The sequence below is a fragment of the Mus caroli genome, chromosome 1, assembly GCF_900094665.2.
Source record: "Mus caroli chromosome 1, CAROLI_EIJ_v1.1, whole genome shotgun sequence".
Taxonomy (NCBI): Eukaryota; Metazoa; Chordata; class Mammalia; order Rodentia; family Muridae; genus Mus; species Mus caroli.
In genome coordinates, this window is record NC_034570.1 from 122,760,582 (window position 1) to 122,773,536 (window position 12,955).

Genomic DNA, 12,955 nt, shown 5'->3' on the forward strand with positions numbered 1-12,955 from the left:
AGGCAGAGGTTGGATGTGGGCTAATCCTTTAAAAAGTTAGGGTCTAAGCCAGATACCTTTATAATGGTAGATACCTTTAATCTCACCACATAGGAGACAGAGGCAGGTAAATTTCTGATTTGAGGGCAGCTTGTTCTACATAGTGAGTTTTGGGACAGCTAGGGCTATACCACACACACACACACACACACACACACACACACACACACTGTGTATACACACATGGTGCACATTTGCCATAGCATACATGAAGAGGTCAGCAGAAAACTTGTGGGAGCGAGTTCTCTCCTTTCACTGTATGGGTCCCAAGAGATCCCAGATCCACAGGCTTGGCAGTAAGCACCTTTTTACCCACTGAGCTCCCTCATCCGCCCTGTGATTGGCTAATTTTAAGGATACCTGGTGAAGAGAGGCAGAACTGAGTAAGTTGGAGAGCCCATGCATGCGTGATACATGAGCAGCACTGGAAGGTAGGTGGTGATTTCCCTAGTAAAATCTATGTGGCTATTTCTTGAATTTAAAAGATTTCTGTGCTGGAAATCAGAGGGGCCAAAATGCAGGCTGCTTTCGGCCCAGTTCAGCCCTCTCTGCAGTTGAAGTCATCAATGACACACATTCACATCATCATTGTAGATAATTCCAGAGGAGAAGTGCTGCTTACCTCTGTATCTAGAAAGCTGTATGTATGTCCTCTCCCCTGTCCAGCACTGCAGAGATGGAGAAGAGGCAGCCAGAGGCAGCACCCTCTACTGTGTGGACAATTTTCTCAAAAGCATTTGAATGGTAGCCTTCATTCTCTAGCTTACTAGAGTAGAAAACTTGGCTCTGCCTAGAAATGTACCTGCGATTGCCTCAGTCTTCCTCTCTCCAGCCCACTCTCCAGAAGATGTTGACATTCAACAAGGACGATTCCATTGTGACTTGTTTTTACAGTAAGCTTTTATTACTCATTAAAAAACATAGAAGGACATTTAGAAAGAAAATATCCTGAAAAGAACACACACAGAGCAATAATACAACCATAGAAGGCACTACCAGCAGTTAGACTCCTCTGAGACGTTAGGAACGCCACGCTTTCCAGAGGCTCAACCTCAGTACAGGTCCTGGGTCTAACTGTGCTTTAAAGTCTGACTCTTACCATCATTTTCTGAATAAACGCCTTTTCTGTATATATATCTATATGCCTCTATGTGTATATACATATATATATAATACATGAATTTTTTTTTTCTTGTCAAAAATAAAAAGCCATCCATGGAGGGAAGTTCTCAGCAGCATTCACAGTGTTTGCAGCAGGAGCCATGCCTTCTCCTAACGCTACAGACATGCAGGATGAAGGGAATGACTTTCCACGTGCCCCTGTAATACACAGCAGGACGGGGGCTTCTTAAGGGAGAGAGGTGTAAGGCTGGGCATGAGACCTCAGGTAGCCAAGGGGCTGATGGCGTGCACAACCTCAGAGTCGCTAGCTCATGTTGCTTTTGCAGCTCTGCAAACAATGCACAGTTTGAATGACAAGGATTTGGCGTTCTTCTGGGACAGGAGCAGTGTGGCTTCAGCCTGGGCTGGTAGGGAACTTTTTAGGCTACACGGAGAAGCTTGGGCTTAAAACAACCCGAGGAAAGGGTGTGGAAAGGCAAGCACAACATGAAAGTGGTCTCCTCTGGAGGCTCAATTGGAACACTGGCCCTCTTTTAAAATAAAGGGACAAGTTTTTCTCCATCTGTATCGAGTGTCTTTGCAGTCCTGGCTACTCTGGCTGATTGGTTTTAAGTCTGAACTACTCAAGAGTTGGAGTCATAATCTGATGCTGTCAATGCAGTCTAATAACCTCGCATCTTCAAAGTCAAAGCCTGACCGGGAAGCTTGATGGGAAAGAGGCTGTGATCATCAATCACCCTGTGCTCTGAGGCTGTGTCCTTGGCTCTATAGCACCATTGTCCACTTCCTGCCAGGGGCAAGCCAGCAGAGAGCTTCAAGCAAAGTGCCCCACTCGTTTCTCTGCAAACAAAAAGGCACTGAAGTCACCAGGGACGTCAGGCCCACAGGTCTGCTCAGTGCTGTGCTGCGAGCAGACCATGCTGCCCACCAGAAAGGCCTCCACGTTGGAGGACCTTAGCACTGTAATCAAAGCTACTACTCAGGCAGCTACTCTGGAGACCCTAAAGCCGGAGGTGGAGGTGGAACTGAAGGCCAAGGAGATTCGGGCCCCCACTGCAGGCGTAGGCCACAGACAGCTTGGATGTGCTTCTCTGTAATACTTTCTGGCAGCTCAGCAGGAAACTAAAATTGATAAGTGGCTGGTTTCTCTTTGGTAGAAACCCATAAGGAGGACAGCATTAAATTCAAATGTTAACATATCAAACATTGGACAGAGACATGCTGAAATACCACACAGATGTGCATATATGTCTTTGGGTTTGCATGCACACAGCCTGCTGGGTAATAAGAGACGGCCTGGTCAGGCTGTAGCCTCTCGAAATCTCAGGCTGACCCTGAGTGTCTAGTACTAGAGAAGAAGAGGCACCTTGGGGCAAGGACAGTCCTTTCATGAGCATTTTCCTGCTTTCAAGGACTTAGCTAGAATGAATATGCCACATTTGACCCTTAAATATACTATACGTGGCCAAAAATACCAGACAAACAAACCAAAAGAGGAACCGAAGAGTTAAATCCAGAGAAAGAACACACAGGCTCTGAAACCTTTCTTTCCTTTTGCCGGCTGGTGATTGATTGGAGTTTGGTGACCAGAGAGGCAACTATTTGGTTTCTGAGAGGCCAGCAGACTGAGCAGGGAAACACTGGTCGTTCCATGGGAGTTCTCATCCCAGGCGGAAGCTCTCCAGAGCCATGGTGTGGTGGGTTAGCAGGAATCAAACCCCACATAGACACTGTGTGGAAGAGACTTTGTGCCACACCTGTTAACTGCTGGGCAGGCACTGGTGGACCCACCAGAGGTGTCTTAACAGTAACTCTTTGTTGCAAAATAATTAACAATAAAATAAATCGGAGGGCACTGAGGACAGGAAGTTGGCTGGTTACCCCGGCTTCCCTTGGGACTCTCGTAACGCCTCTTCCAGTTTCTGACGGAATTTGTTGTACTTCTTCTGCAGTTGATGGATCTTGTCCTGCTCCTCTTTTTCCAGGATAGTTAAAAAGTTCTGGAGTTCAGGAATGGAAAAGGCATCCCACTGTGAGAGGAGGGGGGGGGGCGGGCGCAAGGGAAAATGGTTAGAAGTTGACATGTCTCAAGGGCCCTGCTGCTGCTCCACAGTGAGCCAACCATGTACACTTTTCAGTTGAAGGGGCGGGTATCACGAGTGACATTTGTGTACTGTACACAACGGTCACATCAGCCACAAATGGTCATGTCCCGGAATCTCCTGGAGTTCCCAGCCTATACACCTGTGCTTATGGAAGAGCAGCCGCAGCTGAGGTCTTCACTTTGGGGCTGGATGTGCTCCCCAGAGGCAGGTGGAGGACACCTATCATGAGCTGTGTGACATCAGACGACGCTTTCGTAGACTCAAGACCACCCTGAGCTGTCCTGGTTGAAATGAATGTAGAGCCCTATCTGCCCTGGTCTTCCAAGACTCCGTTGACCAACCTCCTTCTCCCCCCAACTCCTCCAAACAACAAAAACAACCCCACTCTAAACCTCCCCTCCGTCCCATCACTCCCTGAAGACCACATCCCAAGTATTCTGGCCTTGGAGGATTTCTGCCTGATTTGACCCCATTTTTGCCAGGAGTCTAACATGGTTAGACCCCTTTGGAGAAAGGAAGTCAGCATTTTAGGAGAGAAAGGTGGTTCAAAAATGTCTATGTCCAGTAGAGCCCAGAGTTTGAGCTTACTGGGCCTTAGGAAAAACTAGGTGAGGCCTGAACACAGTTTCTCTGTGTTTGACACCCAGCCCCATGCCAGCCCTATTTCCACAAAGCATATGAAATCCTTCCCACAGGCTTTGCCCTGTGCAGGTTGTAACTTGCTTCCCTGTGATGTGCGCCCCACTAATGATCCTGGGTTAAATGCTGAGCCTCTAGCAGTCCTGCCGCCCCACCTACACTCTGCAGTTAGGACAGCAGCACCCATCTGGCCAGGACTGGTTTTTGCAAAGGGCCCAGACATACCTCCACCTCTCCAGTTTCATTCTCCTTTAGCACAAAGCTGAGAACATCGGTGTCAGGCCCAGCGAGCAGACGAAGGTAGAGAGGATAGTCAGCAATGGAGAGTTTCTGGAAGAGCACTGCAAACAGAATGAAGGGCTGGGTGCTCATCTCAAATGAGGACAGGATGGGGTTGGGCTTGGAAATGCACAGGTTGGCCAGATGACTGGAAATAGTCATGGTGGTTCTAATGGGCGTGGACCTGACATGGCAGTGGTGGCTCTGAGCCTTCCATCCATTCCTGCCATTTGAGGTACTGCCTTCATTCCCATATGGCAAAGTTTAGCCATATTTCCATTTACAGCATCTTCCAGAGGAAGAGGAGCAGTGGGCGGACTCCTTCCCATTATAGAGATTAGGAGTCCAGAGCCCAGGGTGTGTCTTTCCGGTATGTGCATGGAGCTGGGCACAGTAGACATGAGCTGCCTGGTCCTGCCCAGAGCCTGTGCTTGGCACTTCCATGAATCCTGCTGCCTGGAAGCCTACACTTCCCACCCAGAACTGATGGTGAGGTTTAGTGACTGTGGACATTAGCAGACTGGGGAGAGGTCAGAAACTCATACCTTGTCCATCTTTGTGTATCCGCTTAAAAAGTGCAAACTTCTGTGGGTTGTCCACAACCATGAACTTCTTGAGCAGCCCCTGGATGACCTCACTAACAGTGGTGGTGCTGCTGATGTGTAGCTGCTTGATGGCATCGAGTGGCAGGTAGAAGGACGTCCGCTTGTCTGTGGTGGCTGCAGGGTTCACTTCCTTAATGGCATCATAGATGGACTGGGGCCGGATCCCAGCGGGCACCGTCACTGGCCGTCGGAGCTTCAAATGCACTTTGATGAAACCTGTGTAGGTGCCATCTTCACTCTGCAAGTGGGAGGCACCGCTGATTCTGTCTGCCCAGTTCACCCTGGGTTGTAAACTACAGAAGACCTGACAGGCTACTCCAGCCAGCCTGCCTGAGTCCCTTCCCAAGTCTCCTGTCTGGAAGTGCAGGAGGAAGTTCACTCTCCTCATGGGCCAGGAGGTTGGTGAGGTCGGGCTTCCCTCACAGGAAGTTTAGCTAGGCCACTCCAACCCTTTACCAGATAGGTGCCAATGGCCTTTGTTGGGTCTCACTCTAAAGGCAGAGCCTGCAGCCTCCTCTCTACCTCTGAACTTGGGAGGCAGCATCAAAGTCTTCAGAGACCCAGCCCAACTCCAGCCTGACTGATCACTGCATTTTCTGAGGCTCCTGAGTGACTTGGAAGCCCCAGGGAGCCAGTTGCTGCCAGTCACCAGCAGGGGGCAGGGCTCTCCTGATGTCACTTCTTAAAGACAACTGAACCTGTCAAGATCTCTTAAGCATGGGCATGGAGATCTCTATTTTATACTGAAGTAAGGAGAGGTTAAAGTTTGCCAAAGTAGCCAGAGAGTGAATGGAACAGAGGTTGTATCTGGAGTCTATTCTAAAGCCCATTCTATTTCTCTGGGTCCCTGAGGTCACAGAAAGCTGGGCCTGGACAAAGGAGAGTGAGCTGTAAGGGAGTAGTCGTTCCTGCGTAGGCGGGGCAGAAAAGATGTTGGGTAGGAATGGACAGGCTCTGCTTACCAGCTTCATGCCCAGGCAGTGCTTCTCCCTGCTGTTATAGCTGTCAATCTTCTGCTTGATCTCCTGTATCGTGGGCAGGTGCTGTTTCTCCTCCACTGCCTTACAGACATTCTGGAACAGACAGGTAGCAATGTGTACAGTGGCTCTCAGGATACGGAGGGCAGTAAGCATATCTCCCAAATGCCCCTCTGGCTAAGAAAGAAGTGCCAGCATGAGCAGTAAGAGGCCAGCCACTCAAATCTCTCTCAGCCTCAGGCTTCCTCACCGAGGACATGGAAATAATACCTAGCCCAGACTGGCTGAGAGACCAGTGTCTGTGTGCCCCACACCTAGGCACTGGCCATCAACTTGGTGAGTGGGCCGTGGCCTGTCCATGTCCAAGAAGAGATAAGCTACAAAGGTGTGAGTGAGTACATGCTAAAAGCTGATGGCCAGGGACCAAGGGTACATGCCCACCTGCCAGTCAGCTCATGTCACTGGCGATAAGCTTTGCTCATAACATGTGATGATTTGTCAAGTGAATGAACTGTTAGGGACAGTCAGTGTTTGCCGGGCACCTCCTCTATACACTAAGGATTCAGCTATCTCTACATTTCACAGACCCAAACTTCCTGATTCCTGATTCTCCAGGTGAGAACACTGGGACTCTGCATTTACCAGCTTGCTCAATACCCCCATCCCCATGTGCAGAACAAGCCAGAATCCCACACCTGTCCTGCTGTGGTCTCCCTGCATCACATGGTTCGATCTGACAGAGTTCCCTGCTTTCTCTGTGGCCCGCCAGGAAAATGGAAGAAGGAACTTAAGGTCAGCATCCCTTGCAGTATGGTACTGGTGGATTCTGAGATCTCCACAGGTCTTTTTCACAGGTCCGTTCTCTGGAGTTCCCTCATGTTCAGGGTCACTTCCCAGTTTGTCTTAGTACTCCCCAGAGTGGCTTGGAGTGCAGGGAGCCGGTAGGTGAAAATTCTCCCAGAATTAATCCTGATCTTAGAAACCCAGCAGACTTGGGCAGTCAGGAATCATCTCTGGTACATGAGACAGCAGATGCCCAGAGAAGGATGACTCGACAGCATCTGATACCTGCTTGTGGGTTTGGTTTGAAGAATTTTACAACAGTTTCCACATCACACTGTCCCCACCACCAAGTGAAGCACAGTGGGGCGCTCACCAACAGAGCTCACGCCTGACCTTTCCCTTCAGCATGTCCATTTGTAGGACTTCATGACACGCACAGCACGTCAGCACTCCCTCCTCCCACTCGCCAATCCTACAGGGCACAGGAAACTGCCAAGAGCAGTGGGCATTGCTGGGTCTGCATGGCTCCACCTTCCCAGCCCTCCACAGAGACGAGCCGGCATCCTCTTTCATTCGAGGCTCTTGCGTGGTCACTTTTCACCCACAGCTCCTGATGGTAACTCCTGGGTTCTGACACACTACCTATGCCATTCCTATTGTAAGATCATGAACATAGAAAATCAATATGCTGATAGCCCGCTGCTAGTGAGTAGCCTAGTAGGAATAAGAATGAAGTCCATCTAAGCATGGAGTCAAGTTCTCAACTGAGCATGTGGCCACCCTAGGGCAGCCCCTTCTGCTGTTGGGATCAGCACCCCACCACACCAGTAATGGTCACTGAACTTTGACACTGCAGGCCTGGGATGCACAGATGATAAAACAAGACCTGGCCTGTGGAACATTCATCTAAGCTGGCCCATCAGTGGGTCCAGCTCTAGGCATCCCAGTGGGTTTTGCATTATCTATGAAGCTGGCAAAGAGGGACTCCTAACATCTGGAGTGAGGGCAGTTGGCAGGATGTAGGGGCCTGCCAGTATGTCCTCTTACTTGATCTTGAAGAATGCCCAAGAGAAAATAGTTGCTGGGACATCTCCTGTTTGCTTAAAGTGCATAAGCCATGTGAGCCTCACAGGCTGTATTCACTTGACTCATTAATCTGGAGGCTTTCAAACGGATTCCTCTCATTTGTCTTCACTCCTGGGACTCTCCATTTCCAGTCTCCACAAGATGGATACCTCTCTATGGACCAGATGTGCCTGGCTATGGCCCTGCCTTGCTCTCTGATCATTTCAAGTCAGAATGGGTAGCTGGGTGGCTGCTGCTTTAGCCTTCATTCTACTCATCTCAGGCAGGCTGACTGTCATTCCTGGGACATTCTCATTTTCAACTACAAAAAAAAGAATTAAGTGAAGGAAAACTCTAGAAGTCCCTGGAAGACCTCTGTTTTCAGTTCCAGCCATTTTCTTGTTGAAAAAGCAGCTGTGTTGTGGCTGCTGAAGGCCTGCTTCCACGCCTACTTTGGACCACAGTGAGTCACAGCTGCCTTGGCTTTAGGTTTCTTCTTCCTGTTCCACTTTTTTTATTCATTACATCAACCGACCTATTCTGTTCCCTTTCCACAAAGCTGGAAAATGATGCAAGTAGCCATGGGTATGTTCCAGACCAAAGCAGAAGATGGCATTCTTGACCTCAGGATTGGAAGATCTGGTCTTGGAGGGGGGGGTGGCCGATGAGCTCCATCTACCTAGGAGTGTCAGCAGCCTGTGTGTGCCCAACACTGTGAACCTTGCTCACATAGAATGTCAGCCCCAAATGTCAGCACCCAGTTCAGTCTGGCTGCTGCCCACACTGAACCTGCCAGGCAAGATCTAACCTACAGATGGAATGAATCACTTTCCAAAGTAGGCCAATCAGTGAGTCCCGTCCAGGAGCTCAAAATCCACCACCTGGGAAACACCGTGGAATCTAGATTACGGACTCTTAAACTTCCAAGCACATTGGCGTCATCTGGGGATTTTCTAAAAATGTGTTTCCTGGACTTTCTCCTTAGAGAGTGATCTGGGATTGATCTGGGGTGCAGTCTGGGAACAAGAATTGTTGAAATCTATTAGATGATTTCAACATGTTGCCGAGTTCACAACAATTCCATCCAGCTACAGAGCTACTATTTTGGGGCCAACAGATAAAAGCTGTCCCCACATTTTACCTAAAAGGCAGAGTCCACTGTGTCCGAGGACAAGGCAGGCTCTGGTTTCTGTTCATCTGACACATTCTCAAGCCCTCACAGTGCAGGACGTGTCTCTCTAATGATGGACACAAGGCAGAAGCCAGGAAGATACGCTTGTGTCTTGGGGCACCCCAATGTCCAGACAGAATGGGGAAAGCTTATAATTTAGTAAATCTAGGTATTATCCTGTCAGGTGTCTCTCCGAGAGTTTACCCATCTTGGGACATGCGACATGGAATTGATTCTCTCTGACTAATCCCTGGCAGCGGCTAAGCTGTTTTCAGCATGCCTGGCTCATCCATGGTACTGCTGAAAAGCTGGCTCGTCTCACGTCCTAAGCCACAAGAGGCTGTGACCACTGTAAGCTCTTGAAGGTACTGCAGTAAGGAAGTTATAAAGTGGAGGCATGACAACCACGTGATAGGCTGTGTGCCAGTCATAAGAGCACAGACCCCCCCCCCCGCAAAACCATTCCCTAATATCTATTAAAACGCCCTCAGTGGGTTGGGAGTGGTGGCAAGCACCCATAACCCCAGCACTTAGGAGGCAGAGGCAGGAGGATCACTGCAAATTCAAGAGCAGTCTGGTCTATATAACGAACTATCAGAACTATTATCTGAAAAAAACCAAATAAAGTCAAAATACCTTTAAAAAACCCCAGCACAGACAGATTTATGCTAGGTCAGACTGCTGTATTTTATCTTCAAGGCAACACTGGCTAGGTCCGCGGTGCAGTCAGAGACAAACGGGAGTCTTCATTTTAGTTATTCTACTCTAAGGATGACCCTCTAAGGAGTGAGGCCGGTAGCTTCTAATCTGCAAATGGGTCCTGGGCAGATCAAGAAATCTCCAGCCGAGTTCACAGAGTGACAGTGGGCGGAGGCAGAGGAGAGTGTGTCCACCCTCAGTGCTGGTTTTGTCTTGATCTAAATCACACAAACCACAGTTCTGCTAAAATAAAAAAAAAAGTCACTCTCCTAAAATGTGTCCAAGTGTTCTCCTTGCCGGTGACTCTGATGGTCTCACTCCTGTCTTCCCATCTGCAGTTGCTTTCCCCGGCAAGGCTTCCCTAACCACCGCAGCCCCCCATGATGGTGGCGGTGACGACAGTGAGCCTTGTACTGTTCCCAGCATGTATCAGTTCACACACCTCCACAGCAAGCACATGAAGAAGGGCCCCATCCTCACAACCATATATAGCTGGAGAAAATGAATCACAGCCAGACTGAAGCTGAGCTTATCGAAAGTCAACCCTCGCCATCTGGAGTTTATCTACAATCCCGCTTGCTTCCATCCACCTCCCAGGAAGCTATCAGTGATGGCTTCCCCTCTCTCCTGTGTGGAAGATCTTTCATGACCATGCCAGATTGACTTCTGTTTCTTCTGTGCCCATCAGCACTGGGCGTGAAGAAGACAACACTTGCTCAGGACCTCCACGGATCCCTCACTGACTGCAGGGGAGGGGGTCTCGGCTTTTCTAAGGAGCCGTGGAGGGCCTTGGGCCTTGGATTTAAATGTAGTCTGTGCTCTGGGAGTGAAGTAACCACGCCTGTCTCGTCCATCATGGTATCCCAGAGCCTTGTTCCTGCTCAGATACCTGGGGGATGGGTATGTATTTGGCTTTAGACTCTGACTACTAATTTTGTGACCTTGAGAGAATCAAGAGACCCTCCAAATCGTTCCTTCTATAAATTTGAGAGCAAATTATTTTGCCACTCAAGAGTGCTATAAAAGTAAGACAGGAGGTTCAAAGGTGTTTTACAGATCAATCAAATCTAACCAGAGGTTTCCCAGGAAACCCAAGCCTATCCCTCTAAACCAAGTTTATTTCTCATTGTACTTATTTACATATTCTAGATTAGCTAAGCAGCCTTAGAGCTCATTCATTCCTTTCTCAGCACAGGCAGTGGACAGACTTTTTCTGTGAAGGTTCGGGTAGTAAACACTAGGCTTTGGAGGCCACAGTCTTATGCATCTACTGCCCTCCACCCTCGTAACACAGAGGCAGCCACAGAACGGGGGTAGCGGTGGCACAATGAAATGTGTTTGTGCAATGCGCTCAGGGCAGTGAGACTTGCTTTGTGCAATGTGCCCCTGGGTAGCAGTTTGCTCCACGGTGGGGTTTGCACAATTTCCCTCCCTAGAATACACACACCTCTCTTCCCTCGGTTGGCTTCATCTCCTCTAGGTGGTACCTAGGAAAATTTTAGCCCATAGCAGCCTCCCGTCCTCTGGGCCCTTGATGTGTCTGTTGTGTGACATTGTAATTCTCCAACTCAGGAAGGTATTTACACTTCTACCCAGTCTCTTTCTCCCAAGTCACACCTCCTATGCATTGCAGTATTTCCCCCCTGCTCCTGTGGTAAAACACCCTGACAGAAGTGACTTAAGGAAGAAAGGGTTTGTTTTGGCTTGTAGTTCCAGGTTACAGTCTGTCACGAAGGAGAAGTCACTGTGTGGGAGTTTGAGGAGCTGTGAGTGTATTGCAACTGTAATCAGGAACAGAGCAATAAATGAACACTTACTAGTGCTCAGCTTGCTATATCTTCATCATCATCATCAATTGAGACAGGGTAGCCGTGGATATCCTGGAACTCACTATGTAAGCCAGGCTGAGTTCAAACTCACAGAGATCCACCTGCTTCTGCCTCCTGGGTGTAGGAGTCAAGGTGTAGACCTCCAGAGACTCCAGGGTCCTTCGGAGAATGGCACCACTCAGTAATGGGTCTTCCGGCCCTAGCTAAGGTAATCAAGATACTGACCCTTCCCCCACCAGGTAAGCCTGAATCATCTCCCAGGTGATTCTACTCTGTCAAGTTAACACCACCCCACAGTTTCCTGTGAGTTTCCTCAGAGTACCAGAGAACAGGCTGCAGGAACTTCACTCTCAATGATTAGCTATCCCCAAAGGCTCGGTCATTTCCCTGGAGTTATTCTCCTCCCTCCGTGACAGGAGGCAACAGAGTTGGCTGAAGCAGGGATGGAGTAGGGGGCTAGGCACACTGGCTCTGGGCCTCAGAGTCCTCTTGCAGCAAAGCCGAAGTTTCCCATACACCACAGATCTCTGCAGCTGCTTGCAGATGTTAAATCCACACTCCACGAAGGAGTATTCCGAGCCTGTGAGGCTCCAGCCAGCCTTTCATTAAGCACATGCTGACGTGTGTTGTTTAAAGATTAGCTCACATGCATTCACTAACCCAGTACCTTCAGGTGGCTACTCCTTGGATGGATCAGAATTTGTGTTGGGCACCTAAGCTTCTTGGGGCCCACTGCTGGGCTCAGCTAACACGTAGTTGGCCTCCAAGGAGGTATCGGAGACGTGCCTGTGGATTAGGTGTCAGGGAGGGTCAAGCGGCTGGAGTAATCTTCAGCATCCCTGATATCCCACACGGCTAGGTCCAAGAGCACCTCTCTATCCTGCATCCTGAGGGTTCCCTGCCAAGAACGCATGGGCTGCCCGGGGACTTCAGACTTGGGCGGGCCTACTTCTTTGCCACTTGCTGATCAGGATGAGTACAATACCATCAGTGACCTGTGACCTAATAGCAAGTCACTTCCCCTCTCAGAGCCTTAGTTTCCTCATCTGCCAAACCATGAAGTGACACCAAAGAGACTCCAAGGCCCAATGCAGGGCTAAGACTGGGCCGAGAAGATAGGGCTTTCATCACCGCTTCCTCCTGTCTTTCAGAGAACTGGGTGTGGGGTTGAGGACCTGGAGGACAGCCAGGGGCGTCCGAATTGTGTCAGCAGCTGTGGCCCAGAGGAACAGAGCTACCCGTCCCCTCTACCGCTCTGCTCTCCTCGGTGCTCGCTTGCTCACCGACCTGCTCTCTCTTTGTGTCAGCAAGACCTTGTCTCTGCCAAGCTCAAGTAGGTCTTGGTTTCCTTTCTCGCTCTTAGCACAGCTGTCAGCAGCAACTCTTGTGCCCCTGAGTAGAAACCTTCTCTAAGACCAAACCAGGGAAGAGAGCTGTAAGCATGTACTGAACAGAGGACCATGCACAGGCCCCCAGGCCCCGACTCTCAGGGATAATGTTGGGCTTGCCCTAAATGGGAACCTCAGGTTATAAGAGGGAACACATCCATCTGTCTAGGCGGGGTTTGAAATGTATGGCTCAGTCTCCGAGCACTGGAAAGGTCACAGGTCCCTTTGTGACAGCCTCAGCCAGATACAAGAGA

At 49.6% G+C, this 12,955-nt stretch overlaps 1 protein-coding gene across 3 annotated transcripts in view; it reads right to left on the reverse strand.

Moving 5' to 3' along the window:
• Window positions 1–921: 921 nt before the first annotated feature.
• Rassf5 (Ras association domain family member 5) overlaps window positions 922–12,955 on the reverse strand; it is a 66,954-nt gene continuing 54,920 nt past the window's right edge. For 2 of the 3 annotated variants that reach the window (XM_021160848.1, XM_021160862.1), the window contains 4 exons: window positions 5,752–5,862; window positions 4,730–5,027; window positions 4,131–4,246; window positions 922–3,191 (listed from right to left, as the gene is read on the reverse strand). In XM_021160848.1, the coding sequence (XP_021016507.1) occupies window positions 3,039–3,191; window positions 4,131–4,246; window positions 4,730–5,027; window positions 5,752–5,862 (678 nt within the window). In that variant the 3' untranslated portion in view covers window positions 922–3,038. Of the gene's footprint in view, window positions 3,192–4,130; window positions 4,247–4,729; window positions 5,028–5,751; window positions 5,863–12,955 lie in introns of those variants that run through there. The other variant, XM_029479910.1, reaches the window with a different exon arrangement.